At 41.2% G+C, this 25213-nt stretch overlaps 1 protein-coding gene across 3 annotated transcripts in view; it reads right to left on the minus strand.

Moving 5' to 3' along the window:
- Positions 1-279: 279 nt before the first annotated feature.
- Positions 280-25213, minus strand: part of PHKB (phosphorylase kinase regulatory subunit beta) — a 435362-nt gene continuing 410428 nt past the window's right edge. For all 3 annotated transcript variants that reach the window (XM_030204379.1, XM_030204381.1, XM_030204382.1), the window contains 5 exons: positions 12585-12719; positions 11002-11131; positions 8402-8509; positions 5197-5337; positions 280-1604 (listed from right to left, as the gene is read on the minus strand). In XM_030204379.1, the coding sequence (XP_030060239.1) occupies positions 1467-1604; positions 5197-5337; positions 8402-8509; positions 11002-11131; positions 12585-12719 (652 nt within the window). In that variant the 3' untranslated portion in view covers positions 280-1466. The remainder of the gene's footprint in view (positions 1605-5196; positions 5338-8401; positions 8510-11001; positions 11132-12584; positions 12720-25213) is intronic.

Raw genomic sequence — 25213 nt, forward strand, 5'->3', positions numbered from 1 at the left:
CTTTGTAAAGTCTAAGTGCTTTGAAAATACAGTTCTATATGTTTACTCTGGTTTCTCTTCAGTGAGACACAGGCTACTAATGCTTTATGTACCAGTAAGCATATGGAAGAAAATTTCAAAATAACAACCAGCTCTCTCCTCTCAAAATCAGACTAACATTTCAGAATACAATCATCTCACACCATCCTTACTGCAACTTTATAACAACCAGAGCCCATGAAAGGTTTAAATGTTTATTTACTTTTAAGATAAAAGTACATTTCCAACTATTTCTTGCAATCCTTATACAGCACTGTACACCATAGGGATGAATCAATTCTACTATGATTAGCACAAACCATGCAAGTGTGAAACTGAAGACCTTGCCAAACAACCATTAGCACATCTAATTGACCAAGTGTAAAACTTAGATTGTGCATCCTTTTGACCTTTGGATCCTAAGTCATGATTATCTGGATTGAAAAAGACTTCTGCTTCCAAACACTTTTAATACTTTTTCCACGCTTATTCAAGTAAAAGCTGAAAGCAAAGTGAATTTCCCCCCCTGTATTCTAACCTATTGGAGTTATAGCAACAATAAATATTATTCCTGTTTCAGCACTTATCCACAAACAGTAGTTTTGAATTTGTTTTCTAAGCTCTTGTTATGGCAACCTACACATGATGTGTCTGAGAATAGTTTTTCAAATTATATGAGGCCTTACATGTAAGGTAATAGAAATCTAATTGCTTGTATATATTATGATCCATGATTAGGTTACAAATGTGAATAAATGACTGAAACAATATTTTCACAGCTTTTACAAGGCTCTTATTTCAATAAAAATGGGCCAAAAGCTTGTTTTGCAGGTAATCCAAATTAGTGTATCTATAGACTGGCACAAAAATTGCAGTTATGATTAGTCCTAAACTCTGCTCTAAGTCATAACTGGGAAGCATAGATGATTTTTATTGGATAGATTTAGTGAAATGTGTAAATGGAAAGAAAATCAGATGGAAATTCTTGCAAAACACTAATGATTAAAAATTGCACAACTGTCAGGTGGATATATATGATCATTGATTTACCATCAAGCAACAGTCAATATAAATTCAGGTAACTTTATTTACCTCTGAGAAGTCTCACTTCAGAGACATAAATAATATGCTACAAGGGACATTCAGTATCTCAATCCATATGCAATTTTATGTATTTAGGTGAGGCCTGTTTATTGCCGATAGAGTTACTCTTCGCACTATTTTTTTGCTCTTGAATATGTTTTATGCAGACAATTAATGAACCAGTTATAGAATTCTTTATACCCAGTAACTATGTTTTTGCTGAAGAAGTCTCTCTCTCTCTCTGTGGAAAGAGTTGGGCCAAGGTATTGCCTATGGTTTACTCTTTGAAAGACAAACTAAATATCACACATAAATTACATGTGCTAAGCCACAGGGTCAACCCTTTTCTGTCCTCTTTCCAAACTTCAGCTAACGGTGCAAGGGTCATCATTGCTTGGCTTGACTTCACCTTCCAGCAAAAAATTCATTACTGCCTTTGTCAAGTAGCTGCAAGTTCCTCTTTTACCCAGCGGGGGAGTTTTGTAAAACGTATTCATGTCATCCTGTAGAAATAAAGAATTGTACATTTTGTCAGGGCTTGAGCATCGTAAATGTAAGTATTACTAGCAAGTTTAGGAAAACAGTCTTGCAGATGGAAATGTTAAAATGTTGCCAGTTCACCTGAAGTGTTTCAATCCTACAACAACGTAAGATAACCAACACGGAATTTAAAATCTTCTTTTAAAGATTAAAAGAGACTAAAAATATATTCAGATGCACATTCTTTTACCTATAGAATATTCAGAAAAAAAAACTACCCATCTAGTCACAAGAGGATTTAAAATGATAAGAATAAAGGTGTGTGAAAGGTTACAAACAAAATGGCAATCACATCTTTCAAACAACCCACATTTTCAGGTGCAATCCATCCTTCTGTAGTCAATTTTAATAGTGTTGCACTTTGTCTTTCAAAATTCTAGTCAGAGCTGAAGATGCATGTAGGAAGCACTATTTTCTCATTCACATGGAAAGCAGCAGTTACCTTTAGTAGGAACTTGGGATGAGTATGTATAACTACTTTGTTATGGTGAAACAGTGTAGGGTAGATTTGTGTAAGGGCGTCTAAAGCTAGGTGCCAGGATACAGAGTGCTAAGTGTGGATTTTTGAATGATAATTGTGCATGCAATTGCCATTATGGCATTATAGACCATTCATTTGGCTTGCAATCAAGTCCCCGCTGGGCTCCCCAACCCTAGAAGCATTTGTCGTCATTGGTGCAAAGGGGACACCTCCGTTCTAACATCCACCACTGTACTATGGTCCACAGATGAACTGTGATAGAAAGAGGCTGGGGGTACCATGCAATCTGAGATCTCACTGTGATCTTCTCATTTTGAGGTGAGTGAAAGGCACAACATGTACTGGAGTGGCCACATGGTCTAACATCTGCAAGAAAGATCTGGATCTTTTTACTGCACTAAGGGCAAGGTTGGTATCCAGACTTCATTTACAAAATCTTTCCAAAGAAAAAAAAATGTCTATTCTTACTGTACACTGCCTTGAGTGAATTCCTTCAAAAAGGTGGTAAATAAATCCTAATAAATAAATAAATATTCAGCAAAGTGAAAACAACAAAACTGAGGGACTGAGGAGACTGCTGCACACAGGAAAGGCACAACTGCTGAGAACATTAAACTTAGTTCTGAGCTCTGGGACAGCTGTTCTGTCCCACCAATATCAGATGACATCACCCACTTTTGGGCCTGGCTCAATCCTGTGTTCTTGATGGAAAATGTACCTCATGAAAGGCTACAGAGGAAACTGGAGGGTCATGGGATAGGAGGAAATGTCCTATTGTGGATTAAAAACTGGTTGAAGGATAGGAAACAGAGAGTGGGGTTAAATGGGCAGTATTCACAATGGAGAAGGGTAGTTAGTGGGGTTCCTCAGGGGTCTGTGCTAGGACCGCTGCTTTTTAATATATTTATAAATGATTTAGAGATGGGAGTAACTAGCGAGGTAATTAAATTTGCTGATGACACAAAGTTATTCAAAGTCATTAACTCGCGACAGGATTATGAAAAATTACAGAAGGACCTTACGAGACTGGGCGGCTAAATGGCAGATGACGTTTAATGTGAGCAAGTGCAAGGTGATGCATGTGGGAAAAAAGAACCCGAATTATAGCTACGTCATGCAAGGTTCCACGTTAGGAGTTAAGGACCAAGAAAGGGATCTGGGTGTCGTCGTCGATAATACACTGAAACCTTCTGCTCAGTGTGCTGCTGCGGCTAGGAAAGCGAATAGAATGTTGGGTGTTATTAGGAAAGGTATGGAAAACAGGTGTGAGGATGTTATAATGCCGTTGTATCGCTCCATGGTGCAACCGCACCTTGAGTATTGTGTTCAATTCTGGTCGCCGCATCTCAAGAAAGATATAGTAGAATTGGAAAAGGTGCAGCGAAGGGTGACTAAAATGATAGCGGGGATGGGACAACTTCCCTATGAAGAAAGACTAAGGAGGCTAGGGCTTTTCAGCTTGGAGAAGAGACGGCTGAGGGGAGACATGATAGAGGTATATAAAATAATGAATGGAGTGGAACAGGTGGATGTGAAGCGTCTGTTCACTCTTTCCAAACATACTAGGACTGGGGGGCATGCGATGAAACTACAGTGTAGTAAATTTAAAACAAATCGGAGAAAATGTTTCTTCACCCAACGCATAATTAAACTCTGGGATTCATTGCTGGAGAACGTGGTGAAGACGGTTAGCTTGGCAGAGTTTAAAAAGGGGTTGGACAGTTTCCTAAAGGACAAGTCCATAAACCACTACTAAATGGACTTGGGAAAATCCACAATTCCAGGAATAACACGTATAGAATGTTTGTACATTTGGGAAGCTTGCCAGGTGCCCTTGGCCTGGATTGGCCGCTGTCGTAGTGTGGCATTACTTATGTACTTACACTATCCAGCAATATTATCAACCTGACCTTAAGATGCAGACTCAGAGCTACTTCAACTTTGTTGCTAAGGCCTGTTATTTGCTGAAGCTGTGACCTTGCATACAGACGAAGACTGCTCCCAAGGGTCCCCATGTGCTAGAATAAAGTTGTTATCAGTATCGACATCATGGCCAGAAGAGTCAAGGACTCTTGGAGTCTCCCATGCAGTTAGAAAGACACTGTGGCTGGCAAATTGCTTATGAAACCCTGGCTTCTTGTCAAGGTGACCCCATTAATGTGGAGCCAGTGAGACAATATTGAGGCCCTTGAAGTCAAAATAATGGGGATAACACTGTTATGTGTGCATCACCCCAAGGCCAGAATGTACGTCATTATCACAGCTGCAGCCCATGACTTCTGTATAAAAAGGGGCTCTTATCTGAGGCAAGAGGCTGCTGTGTTGACATTCCATCCAAGGAGCAGACTGCACTGAATATGAATGAACATCTGAAGAACATGCTGTCACCTGCTAGAAGTCTGCATCAGGTTGTGTGTGCGCCATGTCCTTTTGTATAAGTGCTGTGGGCTCAGTGTGACTCTTTCACTTAGGAGTCTAGTTAGGGACTTATGTGCATTTACCCTGAGCTGTTCCTATGATAAGACTTCTTGTATCTTTATTCTTACCTTCATAGCACATTATTTTTGCTGCTATTTGTAAATAAATGCACACTATTTTTATAATACTTGGTTGTAAAGTTAGTTTTTTTTCTATAATTTAGGGCATAGTGAGCTTGGATGTAAGGATAAGAAGGAACACATTTGCTTCTGACATGTCATTCACTAAGACTGCTATTGGTAGAGACCTATTCCTTTTAGAATATATGCTAAGTGTCAGATACCCCAAAAAGGGTTGTATCTGTATGTGCTCACATATTTGTCATATGGAGGTAAAAGGAAAGGTGACAGTGCCTTAAGCTGGGAGTGGGAGGGATGGCAAGTGCTAGGGCCCCCACAAATGTTTTGGGGTTTTTGCTAGCTATAGAATATTTTGCATTGGTGCTGGGCCTGGAAAATCTTTGCCACCTTCCTAAGTAACTGGAGTCTCAGTCCACACCCCTACTATACCTAATTGTCATTTCCACTCTTCTAATAGCCACACGTCGCAAACAGGGCAAAACTATAAATACTGTCTGCACATACAACTTTTCTCACCTGTTTTTCCTCTCCTTTCAGTCGGCTCTGGTCTTTTTGAAAGTCAATGAATGCTTCCTTGACCAATTTATCCAAATCCACCTTTTCATGAAACTCCAGTTCAGGGTTTCTTTCCAAAATAATGGATACCACCATTAGCAGCTATTAAAAACAAAAACAAAAATAGAAAGCTCTTATGGTCAGCTTAGTGTGGAAAAAAAAAGGATTCATTAAAATAAGACATTTCTCATTTAGATTACTATTTTTCACATGAATCGTCTAAAATATTCACACTAAAGGTAACACGTTTTCTAAGGGAAACTATGCACGTTTTCCTTTTCAAAATTTCCCTAATCGGAATGCACATATTTCTTGGCTTATTTTATGCCTTTTAAAGATGACCCCTCCCCAACACCATACCCAAGAATGCCTCCACTCAGTTTGAGTACAGTTATGCATGTACTTGTATAAGCATATAGTCCAAGCACTTTTAAAAGAATCCTTTGCTGTGGGTTAACCTGTTTAATGTATGTATATGGCTTTTAAAATTAACATCTAACCCCCTAATTCTATAACCGTTAGCACCTAAATGTGAGAGCCATTTGCGCATAAGATTATGGAATACTTGCACTTACACGCGTGAATGTCCTATTCACGCACTTAAGTGCTATGTGCTAGAATGTGAATATGTAAGTTGCAAAGGGCTAGATTCTATATCCTAAAATTTACATGCATCATTATAGAATAACGGGGATCTGCGCCTAATTTAAGTGCATTCAATTTGCACCATGTTTCAGCTGATGTAAATGGCTGTGCTTAAAGTTTGGCGCGGTTTATGGAATAGCGCTTACACCTGGGAATAGCACTTAACTTTATACACAGCCATTTGCATCAACTGAAATGTGGTGCAAATGAATGCACTTAAATTAGGCGCAGATCCTCGTTATTCTATAACGATGCTTGTAAATTTTAGAAATGCCCATTATACCTATATCATTATACCTATGTCCCAACTCATGTCCACTTCCCCTTTTTCAGACCCTATGTAAATTTTACGTGCAGATCCTGCCCCTAAATTTATGCATGTACATCCCAATTAAATCTAATTAGTGTGAATTGCTTGTTAAAAAGCCAATTACTGGCACTATTTGGCTCATTATTCAATTAAATTGCAAGCACACTTTTTAGCGAATTTTATAGAATTAGGGAATAACTAACAACTGCAAGGGGGGATTCACAGGGGGAGGTGCATGGGCAGGGTATGGGTGTGTCAAACAATTACACATTAGGTTATAGAATACTGTGATTTGTGTGGTGAAGGGTCACATTTTGGTGCGTTCAGTTATGCCTCCTGTAGACATGCTGCAAGTTGGCGCCTAAATGCTGGCGTGCAAATGCTGACTTCTGCTAATATTCTACAACAGAACCTGAGCACCCAGATGCCGTTATAGAATTTGCTCTCAATGCTCTATGTTTTGGTGCCCTTTATAAAATTGCCTCCGAAATGTATTACACATCTACCTTATTATAAATTCTATACTTTGGAAACATTTCTGTGGAAGTGGGAAGGACGTCGATGGAGTCCTATATTTGTTTTGGATGGGGATTTGGATTTAGCTCATACCTTTTTTAGTAGTAGCTGCTTTTTTATGATTCTAAACTGAACTGGGCAGTTGTAAAACTCAGATTGCAATATATAATAAATGAAAGGAAATATTTTACATTACAATATTAAATTTACTTCTAGCAAACTCCTATTTTTATATTAGATTGAACAAAATTTTATGTGCTAACTTCATATTATCAATTACTAGTGGAACCAAGCCCGTTTCGTCAAAAATGAAACGGGCCCTAGGAAGTCTCTCGTCTAAGCGATTTTTCCTCTCTCTCCTGCCCTCCCCTCCATGTCCAGCAATTCTTTCCTCCCCCCTCGCCCCTCCGTGTCCTGCGATTCTTGCCTTTTCCGGGTTTCCCACAGCACTATGGCCTTGTCTAACCATGTGGTCAGTGGTTGGGGGGCCGCCCACAGCAATCATGTCTTCAGTGTTGCCAAGCTCTGCTTGCCAGCGAAATCCAGGTCGAAGCAGCGGCAGGCAGGCAGGCTGGGCTCGCGTCGCCTCCAGTGTTCCTTTGTCTTCCCTCTCAGTGTCCCGCCCTCCTCTGATGTCATTTCGTCTCTACGCGAGAGCGGGGCAGTGAGGGAAGGGGACGCTGGAGGCGAGCTGACATCAGCAAGATGTTACGAACCCAGCCAGCCATAGAACCCTGTGGTACAAATTATTATATAGGAGAATAGGCAATCTGGCCTCAACGAACACACATGCAGGAGGACATATACATTGGTCATGTAAAAATGTAAAACTTAAGGCCCTGTTTACTAAGGTGCGTTAGCAACAAATAGTGTGCGCGCTAACCATGAAGGCGCCTATAGGGATATTGTAGGCGTGTACATGGTTAACGCAGATTAAAAACGTTAACGTGCCTATAACGTGGCTTAGTAAACAGGGCCCTTAGTTGCTATCACAAAATCATTCACGCAGATGCCCCACTCTACATGCTAAACCTAGTGGACCTACCGCCCAGAAACGCCAAAAGATCAGCCCACAAATTCCTCAATCTGAACTTCCCCAGCTGTAAAGGACTTAAATATAAGAAGCATACACCACTACCTTCTCGTACAGAAGCACACAGCTATGGAACGCACTACCCACAGCCCTGAAAACCATGGACAATCTAATCAGCTTTCGCAAATCTTTGAAGACACATCTCCAACAAAACCTACAAAAAGAACCCTTAACGACACAAATCACCACCCAACCCACCCAAGTATCAAAATACACCTCTTACACCACCCTTTCTAACACCTCCTTCTCTAATACCTCATACATCTTCTGCTTAATACCGATTGTATACAAGATCCTGTCATGACTATGTCATAACAACACTCTGTAAGCCACATTGAGCCTGCAAATAGGTGGGATAATGTGGGGTACAAATGCAATAAAAAAAAAATCAAATCATAAAGGAAAAATGTCTTAAGCAATGGGCAAAGCACAAAAAAAAAGCAAAGCACAGATGTAATTCAGTTCATCCTTTTATTCTTCAATAATTCTGCCTGAATCTGTTCTTTACAAAACTCTTAACAGGTTTATAATTACTACTGCTCTTGCAGTTGTCACAAAAAACACTTTAGCATTACGTTAAATTCATCTGCTTTGTTGCATACCTCAACAATGATCTGTCGATACTCTGGCTGGGTGATATTCTGCAAAATGTCCTCTACCAGAAGGGAAAAGTTCATCTCGTACATTGTCATATCAGACAGGGTTGGCTGCTGCAATGACACATTTAATGCTCACAGTTATTACATCCTTCCTAAAATAAGTGTTTTTTAAATCTGAAACTAGTAATTAAAAAAAAAGTTTCATGTATTCATGCTGTTTCCTAAAAACTGCTCTGTTCTATAAAACAGCAAAACTTTCAACAGTTAGGCAGACATCTGGGTTATTTCCTTGACCATATGTAGACTTGTAATCAAATTCAAGGAAATACAACATGAATATCTTGAATGCAAAAGATAAAGGTAGCAAGAAACACCAACTGATGTCTTTTCTTTTATATCTACTACAGTTGAAAATTTAAGATGGGGCTACATAGAAAATACATATCTACTAATCTTAGGGAGGACATTATCAAGATGTGGTAAAAGCAGCGGTGTACCAAGGGCGGGGCGGTCTGCCCCCGGGCGCAAGCCGCCGGAGGGGTGCAGAGAGCAGCCGCGCGCCTGTCGGCTCCGCTGGTTCCCTGCTCCCTCTGCCCTGGAACAGGTTACTTCCTGTTCCGGGGCAGAGGGAGCAGGGAGCCAGCGGAGCTGAGAGCCGCGCGATTGCTCCCGGCAGCTAAGAATGCACCTGGGGGGGGGGGGGGGGGGTCGATGCGCCAGAGGGGGTGTCGTGCTGCACCCGAGGGTGGCGGTAGGGTGGGGGGTGTGCATCGGCGATCCGCCCCGGGTGGCAGCTGACCTAGGATCGTCACCGTGTAAAAGGCGAGCTTTTACCCCACATTGATTTACAGGTTGCTGACTCCCCTGATAAATGAATAATTCTGCTTGCAAAACACCTCAAAGCTGTGGCCTGATGCCCCTGGATTAGAGCCTAAAGGAGCTGTGGTGCTGTCTACCCAACCCGATTACACTCTCCACCCCTCAAAGGACCCCCCCTTCCTTTAATGGGTGTCTATCAGCCCTATAACTGATAGTCTAGTGAGTTCTAGAGCAGCAGCAATTCCTAGTTGCTCCTGTCCTGCAGGCGCCATCTTCTAAAATGACACCTTTAGTGGTAGTCTCATGTTACCACTGCTAGGGGCCATATTTACATAAAAGGAAATGTGACTCATAGCAGTAGTAGCATGAGACTACCACTAGGGGTGCCATTTTGGGAGATGGCACCTGCAAAGGAGGAACGACTGGGGATCTTTCCTGCCCTAGAACCCAATGGTCCACCAAGCACGGAGTTAGTAAACCCCCAATGATTGAGCAGGTCCTTTGGAGATTAGGGAGTTGTGATCGGGAATGGGTGGACGGCAACACGGCCCCTTTAAACTCTAGCCTGGGAGTATCAGGCTACGGCTTTGAGGCCTGATGCTCCTGGCATAGTAAAATAACCCTAACTTTTGGCTGGGGTTATTTTACCATCATTTTATGGTCATAATGTGACTTGCAGTTTGAATCTGGTCCTCATTGCAAACTGTGTTATGGATTTTACATAGTAATCAGCTGCTTTATATACATTCACATGTCTTGCATCTCATTACTATATAACTCATGGTGACCTAAATATCATGTTAATGAGCTAATAATGTGTGTTATTGTCCAAACTCAGCTTTTTAACTCCCCCCACCCCCCCAGTTTATCCTTTTCAAAAACCTGCTGTAGCAGATCAAACCAGAAAAATCACTATGTAGCGTGTTTTTATCAAAGGGCTTTTCACACATGCATAAAATGTTTTTTTTATTAGCATATTAATAACATCTTTGCAAAAACCATTGGGTGGGAGATATAAAAGTATATGATAAGTGAAATATGTCTATGGTTCTAACTTACTTAGGGGGTCTTTTACCAAGATACGGTGAAAGGACCCCTGCAGGTGCATCAGCACACAAGTTTGCCGCATGGCGAGGCCCTCTTTTCCGCAGCAGGTCAAAGGCTTTTTTTTTTTAAAAAGGAAATGGCTGTGTGGTAAGTTATCTGCTTACCACATGGCCATTTCCCAGGGGAACCCTTACTGCCACCTATTTATAGGAGGTGGTATGGGCTCCCGCGGTAACCCACCGGTAACCGGGCAAAGCGCAGGAATGCCTGATTACCACCGGGTAAGTTCCGGCACTGCTGGGCTCCTGTGGTAACCTGGCGATAGTGCTGAATTGGCGCACGGCTTGCTTGTCCATTTTTTGAATATTTATCAGTGCTTTTGTTTGAAGCTCATTGGATTTTTTAAATTTATATTGTTTTTGTTCCATTATTTTTGTTTGTGGATTTTTCTGGTGGTGGGTTTGTTTAGATTAAAATTACAAACTGGAAAAGGAAATACAATATATTTGGCAAACATTTTAGGATTAATTGTGCATACATCACATCTCCACCCCACATTCCTCGAAACACCTATGCATGGTGCATATATAAGTATGTGTGATCTTGTCAGCAAGTGTACATATTAAATCACACAGTCAAATATGCTTGCATAAGTCTGTTTTCCACATATAATACATGATTTATGTATGGAAAAAGCTTTATAAAATTACCCCCTTTATATGTAACACACATTTTACCTGCGGTAAGAATTTTCCAGCCACTATTATGCCATTAGGGGTCCTCTCCAAAATCTGCCACACTCTATCGTAAAAGCCTGTGGATGTTCGATTTAGGGAACCATCTATTTGGCGTTTGTTAAGCCAACATCTGTCAATAAAACAAACATATTGTGTTTGGTTTCAAGAACAAATCTGGCCTGCATGCAGAAATTAAACCTGTTTCATAGATTTTTTTTTTTTTTTTTTGTTCAGTAAGACGAAAAGGGCAAATGTGTTCTGCATTTCGAGTAGTATCTGATATGAATATAGAAATAGAGACACAAATGAAATAAAATGCACCTGAAATACGATAGAATGGAATTAGAAAAGGGCCACCAAAATGATAAGGATAATGTAGTGAAGGAGAAGCCTAATGGTTACAAACAGCGGGCTGAGAACCAGGGGTCCCTGGTTCAAATCCCACTGCAGTCTGTTGTGACCTTGAGCAAGTCATTTAGCCTGCAACTGCCTCAGGTACAAATAGATTCTAAGCCCTCAAGGGAAATACCAACTGTATCTGAATATAGCTTGATTTGAAAATAAATGGAATGAAATTATCCTCCTTTGTGGAAAGACTAAAGAGGATAGGGCTCTTCAGCTTGGAGAAAAGACAGCTGAGGGGAGATATGACAGAGGTCCATAAAATCTTGAGAGGAATGGAATTGATAAACACAATTTTTTTCAAAAAGTACAAAGACTAGAGAATATGCCGTGAAGTTGTTAAGTAATGTATTTAAAATAAATAGGAAAAATGTTTTTCACTCAATGCATAGTTAATCTTTGGAATTCATTGACAGAGGATGTGGTAAACAAACAATCCCTCCCCCCCAAAAAACTTTAATGTAGCTGGTTTAAAAAAAAAGGGTTGAACAAGTTCCTGGAGGAAAACTCCACAAGCCATGGGGGTGTCCACAGCCCCCAAAAAAGTTTGGTTGATTCTCGTTTCAGAGAAATTTTCACAATTTTTGGGCTTTTTAAAAAAAATAATTTGAGCTGCATATTTTTAAGGCATGCACTGTATGCAGGCAAGAACATAAAATGTGCTTAAGCAGTTGTATGTACAATAATCTGTAAACATACATGTGTACAAGTGATTTATATGCACTTTATATTTTTACGTGTCCAAACGAATCAAACATGCGCTCAAGGTTCTTATGACCTTGATTGTCCATTGTTGGAAATAAGATGCTGTGCTTGGACCTTTGGATTGACCCAGCAAGCAATTCTTATGTTCTTAAAAAAAAAAAAACCCCAGAGTGCACTAATTTTCTGTACATTTTTGTTTTGTTTAAAAATTCTGAATATCTTCCTACAATTGGGATTGCAGATTTGTTTTCAACCTGTTATAAATGTCCTAAAATCCAAGGTTGGGGAATTGCTCTGAATAGATCAATCTATTCCATTCCTTCCACTATCATCTGTGCTCAGTTCATTTCTCTCTTTCTGAGCCTACAGCTTAGTGTGCAAATGACCTATTGCAAAAGAGAGATTATGTACAGAAGCCTGGTTTATTTCTAAAGCTTGTGTGGGTGCCAGAAAGGGAGGTTGTTGGCTCCTCTTACCTCCCTTGCTGCTGAGGCTGAAGGATATCCAGCAGAAGCTGTTTAACTTCACTGGGCGACAGCTGGTACAGATCCCGGGCTGGCATGTCCCCTGCGCGGATCTTCAGTTCATACTTCATAGCATGGATAATCCATCTGAAATGTAAAATGAAACATTTAGTCATAAGAGTTCATTTTAAAAAATCTTGCTTTGGTACGGTAATTCTGAAGAAAGCGGCAACACTCATTTAATAGATACACCTCAAGATTAGTCACTGAAAAGAAAAAATGAGCTTGACACTGAAAAGTAATAAAACCACAACTGCAAAGCTATGAAAAAAAACCCTAACATATAATCAAGCCTTCATATTTTTGTGTTTTTTTAAAAATAAAATTCTGTTGAGCTGTTCTAATAATAGCAATACTAAAAAGATATGAAGACCTTTTACTAAGCAGTGTTAAAAAGTGGTCAGCACTATCCCCAGCGTGGGTCTTCCCTGCACGGAGGCCACTTTTAGCGTGGTGATAAAATGGCCCCATTTTCCACTATTCCTATTAATGGCCATGCGCTAATTTCTCCATTAGTGTGTGAGAACTTACAGACACCTATTTTCTAGATAGTAAAGGCTCACGTGCTAATCAGCTAGCATGTGGCGATGTAGCTGCGCTAACCAATTAGCACAAGATGCACTTTAGTGCATGAAAAACATTTTATGTTTTAGCACATAGGAAGCACATGCCGACTCCAAAACTACTGTGGGATGCCTGAGCATGTTCCATGGCAGTGCTTTTCAATCTGCGGCAAGCAAGCGTTAGTGCTCTTGCCATGAAAGAGCTGCACACTATTGCTTGAAGGCCCGAAGAGGCCATTTCAAAGGCTTCTTTCAGCGAGCCTTCCAGCTTCCTATCCTGCAGGTCTTTTAGGGCAATGACCCCTTCCACTGGCAAGGTGGTTTTCTTTAGTCACCACCGTTAACAAGGGAGTCCACCTTGGGAAGCTGCAATTTATTTTTCTCCTCCAGAACTAATGGGTAGAGGCAAGCCATATGTCTTCCCCACTCTCAGCCCCACGTCCAGTGAGACCCATTCTGCTATAATTAAGTCCTGAATGTCTGAATGCATCAGGAAAGCCTTAGAAGGACCTGTACGCCCCCTCATGATCGACGAAGATATAACTACTGACACCAAAGCAGAAGGCTCCTCGATGGAAAGCACTGCCAGTGCCAGAACTCCTGATGCCGAAGCAGAAGGCTCTTCATTGGAAATTACTGCCAATGCCTTAGAAATAAATGTACTGAGCTCCTCTTTATGAAACCTCAGTACTTTGGATCATCCCCCTCTTCAGGAGTGAGCTCTCCCTCCTCAATGGCTCCTTCAACAATGGCTCCTCTGAATAGAATGAGGCCACATCAGATAAGGAAGGAGAAGCAGAGATTGCCTCATCTGCCCACTCCTTCAGGTCTAAATGAGATCTCTTACAGCTGGAGGGCAGCATAGTGAGAAACTGAAGCACCTTGCACTAACTCAGAATGTCGTAAATAGGCCTGGTGTAAGAGCAATATAAACTTCAGAGAAAACAAAGATCCCAATGCAGCTGAATGCTCTAGCGGGCCATGAGGCTGTAAAATGGTGTCTGGGCTCTGCACATGATCAGACAGAGGCTGCTCCTCACTGTCAGTCGGCCCCGACAAAATGGTGCCTGTTCCTGCGCTCTCCTGCATCAAACTGCGCACCGTCCCTGCCAAGACCTCAAGGACTCTAGCATATTTGGATGGTGCACCAAATCCGAAAATGTGATGCCGTTGTTTTCTCCATGTCCCGTGGGATTCCTGGCTTGAATGCACTGCAATGCTCCAACACCAGTCGGCAGTTCCTACAGTGGGAACACCGCTTAACTGCCTCTGCAAGAGTCATCATTCACCCCGACTGGCACAAGTGCAACACAACATATCCCAAGTGGTGAGTCAAGATCCATCTCCTACAACAAGTACAATTTGTAGCCCTCCAAGCAGTTCTGAGTCTAACTTTAGTTGGACTTCCACTGCCACCTGCTCCTCCCAAGCTCACAGTCTCCAGAAGTCTTACTATAGATGAGAAAGGCTCAGGACTGATATTCTGTCCCATGCTCTCCAGCAAATCTTTCTCCTTCTCTCTCTCTCTTTTTTTTTTTTTTTAAGGTTGTTGTGCTGGAAAAGGAGAGCTCCACAGGGGACAGGTGAAAGAAGGAAAGAAGTAAATTTGCAGGACATCAGAGACAGGGATCTGACGACCTCTAGATATGATTTTGTAGACTCAAACCACCCAAAAAGCTCAACTGGGGACCAATTGACCAACTGGATCAGGAGCAAAGAACTCAGAACCAGAGGCTGTAAAGTGTGTCCATCCACCTGCTAGAGACAGAAAATATTGAGGAGCTGGACTGGATGCCAAGAGAGATATGTCTCAGCTTAGTTTTCAGTTCTCTATTTCCACCTGCTGGTTGATGGGCACAACTATCCCGCAAGTTCTGGATTAGTGGGAAACTATGAGGCATATTTTCAAAGCACTTTGGGAGGCTAAGTTCCATAGGTTTCTATGGAACTTTGGGAGGCTAAGTGCTTTGAAAATGAGCCTCAATGTAATACAAGAAACTGCTGAATTTCACATTTCAAACCAGCCCCAGCTCCCACAAAAAAAAAAAAGACAGCTCTATGGGTTACCACTCTGTTGACATTTAAACTTCCCATAAGGAATATTCATTTTTTTTCAATATGCTCAATGGATCAAATAACTGAATCCCTTGAAAAATACCTTATGCGCGCCAAAGAGATTCTTTAAGTTTTTTATATTATATTAATGAAAAACATTAATTTCTCATTTGCATGTATGCACTTATTAATGCTCTACACTTCAGAACACCTTAATACCTCAGCAATTTAGAACAGTTTTACCTCACACCATATACATCTTATGATGAAAGGAGGAGTGGGGGAAAGACATCATTCATTAAGATTTGACTTCTCCATAATTGTAATGCTATAGGGAGAAACTGCTTCAATTTACAGGTCAGGTCTTCCACACACTCCAGGCCAGCTAGGGGCTGCTGTGGATCTGTCATTAATCTTATAGAGATGTCCTGGGAGCCAGATTATGTGTCATTTGAATTATTTGTGTGTTATGTTCATGCATTTTCATTTTGGCAGGCTTGGCATGCCCCTTTTATGCTGTGTTAATGAACTGATCATGTATTATGTATACCATGCTGATTAGATTTTATAATTTATAGGCACAGTTTATAAATGAAATGAAAGGGTGTCACCCAAGCTAATCAAGCACATATATTCTACATAAACATCTGGCCCCAGTTAAGGAAACACTGGATATTATCTGTTGTGACAGAGCCAATGGCCTCTATTTTAAAAGTATCTTCTTATGTAAACATCAGCATTTACAAATATAGATCCATCCTAGCCAAACATGACATTTTGAGTGGGCCTAGAATCAACATGGGTGGGCACTAGGTATCTCTCTCCTGACCTCCCTGCTACAGATCCAGTAATTCTTTCTCTCTTCCTCCCCACCCCCCCAAGGTCCAGGATCACTCTTTCAGCTCTCCAAACCTCAGACCTCAGTCTCCCAAACGTGCACATCTTGGCTGCCCTCAGACACCTAGGACACCTTCTCTCTGCTGCATCTCATCCACTTGGTAACAGGAAATTGTATCACAGGTGGTGGGTTGAGGCAAAAGGAGGGCCCCAGGCTGGCTGGAGCCATCTTGCTGAAAGACATGCAACTCTGGAGGACCAACAGCAGGGGTGGGGGGGGGGGGGGAGGGGAAGATGGGGAGAGAACAAGAGAAGGAGAGATGTTGAAAGATAATGCAGTTTTGTATCTGGGCACCACTGGAGGGTCAGAGAGTAGCGCCTAAGAAAAATGGCAGCACCCAATTGGCAACCAGATTTGAGATGGGCCCAAGCCAAAAATGAGTGGCCATCCAGGCCCACCCATAGCTACACTCCTGATCCATACACATGTAAACAGCAATTTTAGAAAGTTTTTACACAGAAATTTCAAGGGGGCCTGATTTGGGCAGGGCAAAAATTTACATATGTATTCCCCATTCCACAAAAGGAATACAAGTCTAGAAGGAAAAATATTCTTGCCGGGTCTGACAGCAGTTCAGAGCCATGCAGATTTTTTTTTCTAAATTGCTTGTTTTCCCCACGGCTATACATGAGGAATTCAAAGAGTACTTCTGCTTAATCCTTTACTGTTTATTTCTACCTCCAAATAGAAACAAAATTGAGGGCATAGTTATCAATGTGGGCTACCATTAAGATATGTTATTTTTGGAGATCACGTTATGTGCTGTCCAGAGTGGCTGCATTTTTTTTGGAGCTCCTGAGCTCTCCCTGAAACTACCCCAAAATCGGGCAATATTCGACAGTGATATATGTGCCTTTTCTTATTCAAGAACAGCTAATCTATGGACAGATTTGTACGCAAATGAACTATAGAGATGGCTAGGAAATCAGCAAAAAAAAAAAAAAAGGAAAAGAAGGCGGCAAGTGTGGAAGGCGCGATGGCGGAGTGTGTAATATTTGCACTGCTGCCTTTTCATAGATAAGGTTGCTGCTGCTTGAGATCTGGGAGTTTCTCCTGTTTTGTTATGGCAGGTCTGCTATATAGGCTGCAAGTGACATTTCTGTACATGCTTTAGGAGTCATTTTATGAAATATTTTCCATTTGTAAAGAATGCTTTACATGTGGAATATGGCTACTATAAAATCGTGCAGGTGTATACATGCATATAAGTGTGAAGGCCAAGATTAGCATATGTACTTTTGTTTGCTCGATGCATAGGCATTTCCAGGGGCAATGTTTGGGTGGAGAAGGGGTAGAGTTGAGATATATGCATACTTTCCAAAATATGAATACAGTTTTCTCCTGTCTTGGAACAGGTGTAACCTTGTGCATTACTGGGGCTTGCTCCAGTAGTGTTTCAAAAAGGCATACATATACATAGTCAAATACCCACATATGTTGCTTTCAAAAATACGTTTATTTCTTGACCTTGGGTTTGTTTTTGCTTTTTTTAATAGGTACCCTTTCCAAAAGTCTCCTGTATTGCAGTTACAGTGGCAAGAAAAGAATCTGACATGGGGAGTTGGAAGGGGAATCATTCTAGTTCAACCTAGTCAGGCAAACATTTCAAAGGCTATTATTAGCAAATGTAGCTTAGATTTCTTGATTTTTGGTTTTGTTTGTTTTTGCAGTCTGCCTTCAAAAATCAAAGATGACATTTATCAGACACTGGACCCCTTTTACTAACAGTGTGCTCGCTGCCTACTGCCATAGCCCATTATATTCCTATGGATGTGATGGCAGATGGTGCACATTACATGTTGGTAAAAGGGGCCCATTTTGACATAATTTCTGAAACACATTTGTGGAGGGTGTATGCATTGCACTTTCCCTTTGAATCATGTATACTTTTAGGGTGGGCATTTTTCAAAAAGTTATTTCACTTGGGCAAATCTAGATTTAATGGGACAAATGACTTTTGAAAATTGCATCCCCTATATCTAATGACTGTATCTGATCTTATAGCATTATTCTGAGACGGGTGATGATGGGGTCCACTGAGTATAGAGTTTAATTATCAAAACTTTAGGGGAGGTGAGAAGTTGGTGTACAAGCCTGAAAGTTAATGGAGGGGCATGCTCAAGGATAAAGGTTCACTTTAGAGATTGGCCACAGACTTTGTTCACTGAGGGGTCCTTTTACCAAGCTGTGGGGGAAAAGGGCCCTGCGGTAGTGGCGAGGGCCCTTTTTCCCATGTGCCAGGGCCCTTTTTACCGCAGCGGGTAAAAAGCCCCCAAAACAAAATGGCCACGCAGTAAGAAAACTGTTACCGCATGGCCATGTGGCGGGGAGCCCTCACTACCACCCACTGAGGTGGTAACCCAGTGTTAACCGTGCAGCGCGTCGGGTTACTATAGTGCTAACCATTTCCGGGGTTCCCCCCCCTGGAAATGGCATGCGCTCGATCCGGAACTACCACCGGCAGTCGCATTGGGTTGATGGTAGTCCCAGATTAGCGAGAGGTAAGCCCACGTTGGACTTACCGCCGCTCTGTAAAAAAAGGGCCCTTGAGGCTTTTCTCTCATCCTGAGTCTAGCAGAAAAGGATTTGATGAGTCTACACTTCAATTTTATCAGGTTGAACAGCTGAATTTCTAGTCTTCCACTCCAGTTTGAGATGTTTCCATCCTCATCCATCCCTACTAATAAAAACCATTACCATTTATGAAAATGATGTGAAGTGCATAGTACTAAAATCAAATTATATTTGTAGAATGTAACAGAATACTACATGAGGAAAGAACTGGAAAATTGGTAATCTGGCACAGAATGAAATCATCTGCTCAATGGAGCTCAGCTGGATTGCATCACCTGATCTTTAACACCACGCATTACATACAAACACAAGAGCCTGCATTTACTGTTTAATTAACCTCGGTATAATTTTACAACTATCACCGTTCAGCTAGATTTTACATAGTAACCTGTGCCTGATTCAAATTCATGACTGGAAAATGTTAATCCCATAACATTGTTTTATCAAAAGCAAAGAGGGAAATTTTGTATTGGATAATGAGTTTGTATAATTTTAACTGATATTTAATTTCAAAATCAAATGATTAAAAAGGAGAGAGAGAGAGAGAGCGGGAATGAGCGCACATCCTTCTTTTTTCATTATGTCAGTTATACTGTCTTTTCAGTCTAAATTTAAATCAATCATATTGTCAAAACAATCAATCTAGTGGCTTTTGAGAGTGCTTGGCGTGAACATGGAGAGATACAGCAGGAAAAGAGGTAAAAGATCAGGAAAAGGGCATTATGATAGGGGCAGTGTTGGGTTTCATATACTTTTTATGTGTATGTATCCATCTACCTGAAGTAAAAGAATCTCAGCTGGGCAGATTGTATGGTCCATTTTGCCATTTTGGTCTTTTCTGCTATCATTTAATCTCTTTTCTGAGGGAGTTCTAAGAGAAGAGAAAGCCTCTCTAGGTAAGTGAATATTACTTTGCTGGGAGATTTAATGATTTATGCTTTTCATAGATGAAAATATGTAGGGTTCTTTAAAAAAATCAGTTTTAATTTCTTTTTTTAATGGTCTGTTCTTTACAACCTGCGCACAAAGTGTTACAGTAGTCCAGATGACTTATTACTAATGACTGTACTAGGGTACGGAAGATGTTTCTTGGGAAAAAAGGTTTTATTCTCTTGAGTTTCCACATCGAGTAGACAATTTTTTTTGTTGTATTCTTCACGTGGGTATCGAGTGTGAGGTATCGATCAATAGTGACTCCAAGAATTTTCAGATTTTCTGAGATAGGGATTGTGCAGTATGGTGTGGTTATGGTAGGGTAGTTATTTATGTTGTATTGGGAAGTGAGAACTAGACATTGGGTTTTTTCTGCGTTCAGTTTTAACTGGAATGAGTCCGCCCAAGAGTGAATGATTTGGAGGCTCTGGCTGATCTCGTTGGTTATTTCGTTTAAGTTACTTTTGAACTGGATATGGATCGTGACATCATCCGCATATATGTAGGTGTTAAGGTTCTGATTGGCTAGAAGTTTGGCTAGTGGTATCATCATAAGGTTGAAAATAGTTGGCGAAAGGGAGGATCCCTGAGGAACTCCACATTTCGGTGTCCAAGGTGGTGATCTGTCATTATTCGTTGTGACTTATACGGTCTGTGCCCTGAAGAGGACAGGTACAAATAAAAAGTAGCACATATGAATTAATCTTGTTGGTCAGACTGGATGGACCCGTGCAGGTCTTTTTCTGCCATCATCTACTATGTTACTATGTATGTTACTATGTTACTTGGTAGGATCTGGTGGTGAGGAATCCTTTGAACCATTTGAGAACTGGGCCTCCGATTCCAAAGTATTCTAATAGGTGTAGTAATATTCCATGATCTACCATGTCGAAAGCACTAGACATGTCGAATTGTAGTACGAGTATGTTCTTGCTGGTTGCAATTGGTTTTTTTGAATGAATTCATTGAAACTAGTACAGTTTCAGTACTATGATTTGATAGATAAATTAGATAGAAAATTGAAATCCTGAACTTTCACAGTGGCATTCTCACAAATGCTCCCCATTCCACGTATAGGACCCAAGAAGCAGGCTGAGCCCTGGAGTCTCAAAGTATGGAAGAGTTAATGATGCAGGGAAGATGGATTTAGATTTGTTTAGAGCTAGACAACATTTATGGAAGAGGAAGACTATTCCAAAAAGATGGACTCCATTTTAATCAGGGTGGAACCTGACTGCTGGCTAAACTTTTAAAAAGGAGATAGAGCAGCTTTTAAATTGGCACCTGGAGAAAAACTGACAGCTGCTTTGGAGCTATCCAAACAAGGAAGGCCTTTGTTACAGGTGCGCTGAAAAATGGATCTGCACGCACCCAAACCATACACCTAGATTAACGCAGCCCATTTTCAGTGCACCTTAGTAAAAGGACCCCCTAGTGTCATCGTGGACAATACGCTGAAATGTTTTGCAAACAGAATACTTGAAATTATTAGGAAAGAGATATAAAATAAGAAAAGAATATTACAGTGCATCTGGATCACTCCATGATGCAACCTCACCTTGAATATTGTGTGCAATTCTTGTTTATGTATCTCAAAAAAAGATATAGTGGAAATAGACAAGGTTCAAAGAAGGTTTATCATAATGGTTTAGGGGATGGAACTCCTTCCTTATGAGGATAGGCTTAAGAGGTTAGGGCTCTTCAAGTTCCAGAAGAGAAAGCAGGGGGTGGGGGTGGGGGGAATATGATAGAGGTCTACAAAATCCTGAGTGGAGCAGAACAGATAAACATAAATTAATTGTTTACCTTTTACTACTGGTTCTGATGGGCAGATGATCAGAAGCAAACGCAGGTGCTAGAGGCTATTAGCGTCATAATAGTGCCTGTGTTTGCTACTGCCCCATAATCAGCACCCCCGAGTGCGTGAAACATGATTGCAGGCTCTGAACACAATTAGCATGCAAATGCATGCTAAACAGGGCTGTTAGCACAAGTAGCATGCAAATGCATGTTAAACATATTCCTCCCCAATGATCAGCGAGCCAAACATTGGCGAACTGTCCACGGCAAACCCTATGGCAGCTCACAGCTGGCGTTAGGGTTTGCACACCATAGGGGAGGAATGGTGAGCCCTGTTCAGCATGCATTTGCATGCTAGCAGGCCCCCCCCATTCCCCCTAATACAACCCCCCCCCCCAGAAGTGGAGGAGTGGCCTAGTGGTTAGGGTGGTGGACTTTGGTCCTGGGGAACTGAGTTCGATTCCCACTTCAGGCACAGGCAGCTCCTTGTGACTCTGGGCAAGTCACGTAACCCTCCATTGCCCCATGTAAGCCGCATTGAGCCTGCCATGAGTGGGAAAGCGCGGGGTACAAATGTAACAAAAAAAACAAAAAAACAGAACCCCCGACCCCCAGCCAGTGACACGGTCCCCCTGACCCAAGTTCAGGGGTAGCTGGAGAACCAGTGGGTCTCCAGCTCCCTTGACTCCCCCTCACATCCCCCTCCCAAAAAAGCCATGGTGACCCAGTGGGTCGCAAATCAACCCCCACAAACCTGGTGGTCTAGCAGCCCTCTTTCCCAACCCCCCTACTATTGTTGGAGGAGGGAGATACAGTCCCTCCTTTTCCAGCAGCACTGACTTGAAAATGTTGGCGCCCAGCCCTGCCCCGTGGTATGCGCTGGGCGTGGCTTCATGCCATATAAGGGAGAAACTCTAGGCCACCAGGGCCATGCTGTTTGGGGTCTGGTGGTCTCAAGGACATCCTGTGTTTGATGGGTTTGGGACTGGAACTTGAAGTCAAGGCTCGAATGGAACATGAAGACAAGGCAGGACTGGAACCGGAAGACAAGGCACGGCTAGAACCTTAAGACAAGGCAGACTGAAACTGGAGACAAGGCAGGAACTCGAAGACACACAAGAAGACCTAAAGACATTTTGAGAAGGTGTTGACAGGGAGGCAGGAACGTCCTTAAAAAAAACCCCTGAACAGGAAGTGATGTCTTTGGAAGGCTTCCTGGGATCCCCGCTGCAGGCCCTTTAAAACTGGATCTGACAAAAACACATGCCTTACAAGATCGGAACACAGCAGCAGGAAGAAGGCGGGTTGTTGCCCTAAGGCACACCATGGAGAAATACAGAAATATTATGATATTTTGTTATCCTCCATTCCTTTCCCCAAAAATGGTGAATAGGTGGCATAGGGGGAAGGCATGGCAGAGCTGTGACACCTATTTCTTATTTTATTTCTTTCTGATTTATGTTGACTTTAAGCTCCCTTTCATTGTGGACTAGTGGAAGAAGTGTAATTTTCATTTGTATTCTGTTGTATTTTTTACTTTTTGTTTTGATTTGTTGTGACACACCTTTTCCCTTTCTTTTGCAAGTTTAATGCTTGTAATTCTGTTGGAAATTTATAAAGAAAAAAAGAAAGAAATGCAAGAAGTACGACGACAGTGAATATTTGCAAGCATCCCAAGGATTAATAAACTGACTCAATTCATTCATTATTTCACAGATTGTACAATGCTGACATTTAAAATGGCCCCCTTTCCACCCGCTGAATACCTTCAGAATTCACAGGATGTCTTCAAAAGAGATAGAATACCTGTGTACCACATTATACTCGTTTGTTTTGCACAGATTATTACAAAACAATGGAATATTCTTCAAGTTTACTCCTGTTTTCATTCTACTCAATGATTGACTGCAAATTTACAAGCATTACTGTCTCCTCTGAGTTCTGTAGTTATTTTCCAATCTTTGTCTTCTAAAAATACAGCTGTGCTTTGTTGAATATTGGGCAGACATCACGTACGTTTAGAATGTGCTTGACTGAATATAAACGCTACTTATTGCATTCAGTCACCAAAATCTTTTTCTCCACTATTTGTTTTTGACTACTATAGGTTGTTAATCAAGTGTTTTTTCACTATTTACATAGGGTGAGTTTTTGTTATTTTGTGATTTCAATTACCACAATATTGTCTGGATAAATGTCATGTTAGGAAATGCTAGGGAAGTAAAGTTCCCACATGAAATTAATGACTGCTTTATGGAGCAGCTGGTTCAGGAACCAACAAGAAGAGAAGCTATTCCAAATCTAGTCCTTAGTGGAATGCAGGATTGATGCAAAAAGTAACAGTGTTGGGGCCAGTGACATTAGTGTTTATAACATGATCAAATTTGAGAAAATAAAAGAAGTTAAAACACTAAAGAAATCTACTGTTTCAGCATTTAACTTTCAAAAGTGTAACAATGTAGAATGAAGAAAATTATTTATAAAAGCTAAAAGGATCAGATACAAAGGTTAGATGTTTAAATCAGGCATGGATATTTTTTAAAAATATCATCTTGGAAGCCCAGACCAGATGTATCCCTGTATCCCTTCCCCTGAAAACGTTCCAGAATTTGGTGCAATCCACGGTACTTACCCATGTCGACTACTGTAATAGCATTTTCTTAGGTTGCAGAGCCCATATCCTGAAAAAACTTCAGACCGCCCAAAATACAGCAGCGAGACTCATTTTTGGCATATCACGTTTTGAGTGAGTAACCTCTCTTCGTGTAAAACGTCACTGGCTCCCTATCAAAGAGCGAATCAACTTCAAGATCCACACATTAATCCACAAGATTATCCACGGTGAATCTCCGGACTATATGCTTAATCTGATTGACCTTCCTACCAGAAACATGTCTGAACCTTCGCGAAATTACCTCAATCTGCATTACCCCAATTGCAAAGGAATCAAATACAAAACCTATTATGGATCTAACTTCTCCTTCCTAGGCAGCCAACTCTGGAATGCCCTCCCCAGATCTATCTGATCTATCCATGACTACCTACCCTTTCGGAAAGCACTAAAAAACCATTTATTCAAGCAAGCCTATCCACACGACCCTGATTAATCTTATGAACCCATCTACCTATCAGACACATTGCCTATCCCTACCTACTCATCTCTCCTATTATTCTGGTATACTTAATTTTTACCCTTTCTAACAATATTCTGTATTCCTATTACTATGCAAGCCGCATTGAGCATGCTTTGAGTGGGAAAGTGCGGGATACAAATGTAATAAATAAATAAATAAATAAATAAATATTTAAAAAGGTGGAAGGAAGGCCAAATGACAATTAGCATGGTTTAAAGATGAGATGAAAGGGACTATTAGAACCAAAAGCATATCCTTCAAAAAATGGATCCAAATGAAGATAGTAACATAGTAAATGACAGCAGATAAAGACCTGTACAGTCCATCCAGTCTGCCCAACAAGATAAACTCATTTTTGCATGGTATGTGATAATTTATATGCATACCCGAATTTGATTTGTCCTTGCCTTTCTCAGGGCACAGACCGTAGAAGTCTGCCCAGTACTGTTCTTGTACTTCCTGACATTAGTCCCGAGTCTGCCCCCCTTCAACCTCAATTCATGTCCTCTAGTTCTACCGCCTTCCTGTCTCCGGAAAAGGTTCATTTGCGGATTAATACCTTTCAAATATTTGAACGTCTGTATCATATCACCACTGTTTCTCCTTTCCTCCAAGGTATACATG

This window comes from Microcaecilia unicolor, chromosome 5, assembly GCF_901765095.1.
Source record: "Microcaecilia unicolor chromosome 5, aMicUni1.1, whole genome shotgun sequence".
Taxonomy (NCBI): domain Eukaryota; kingdom Metazoa; phylum Chordata; class Amphibia; order Gymnophiona; family Siphonopidae; genus Microcaecilia; species Microcaecilia unicolor.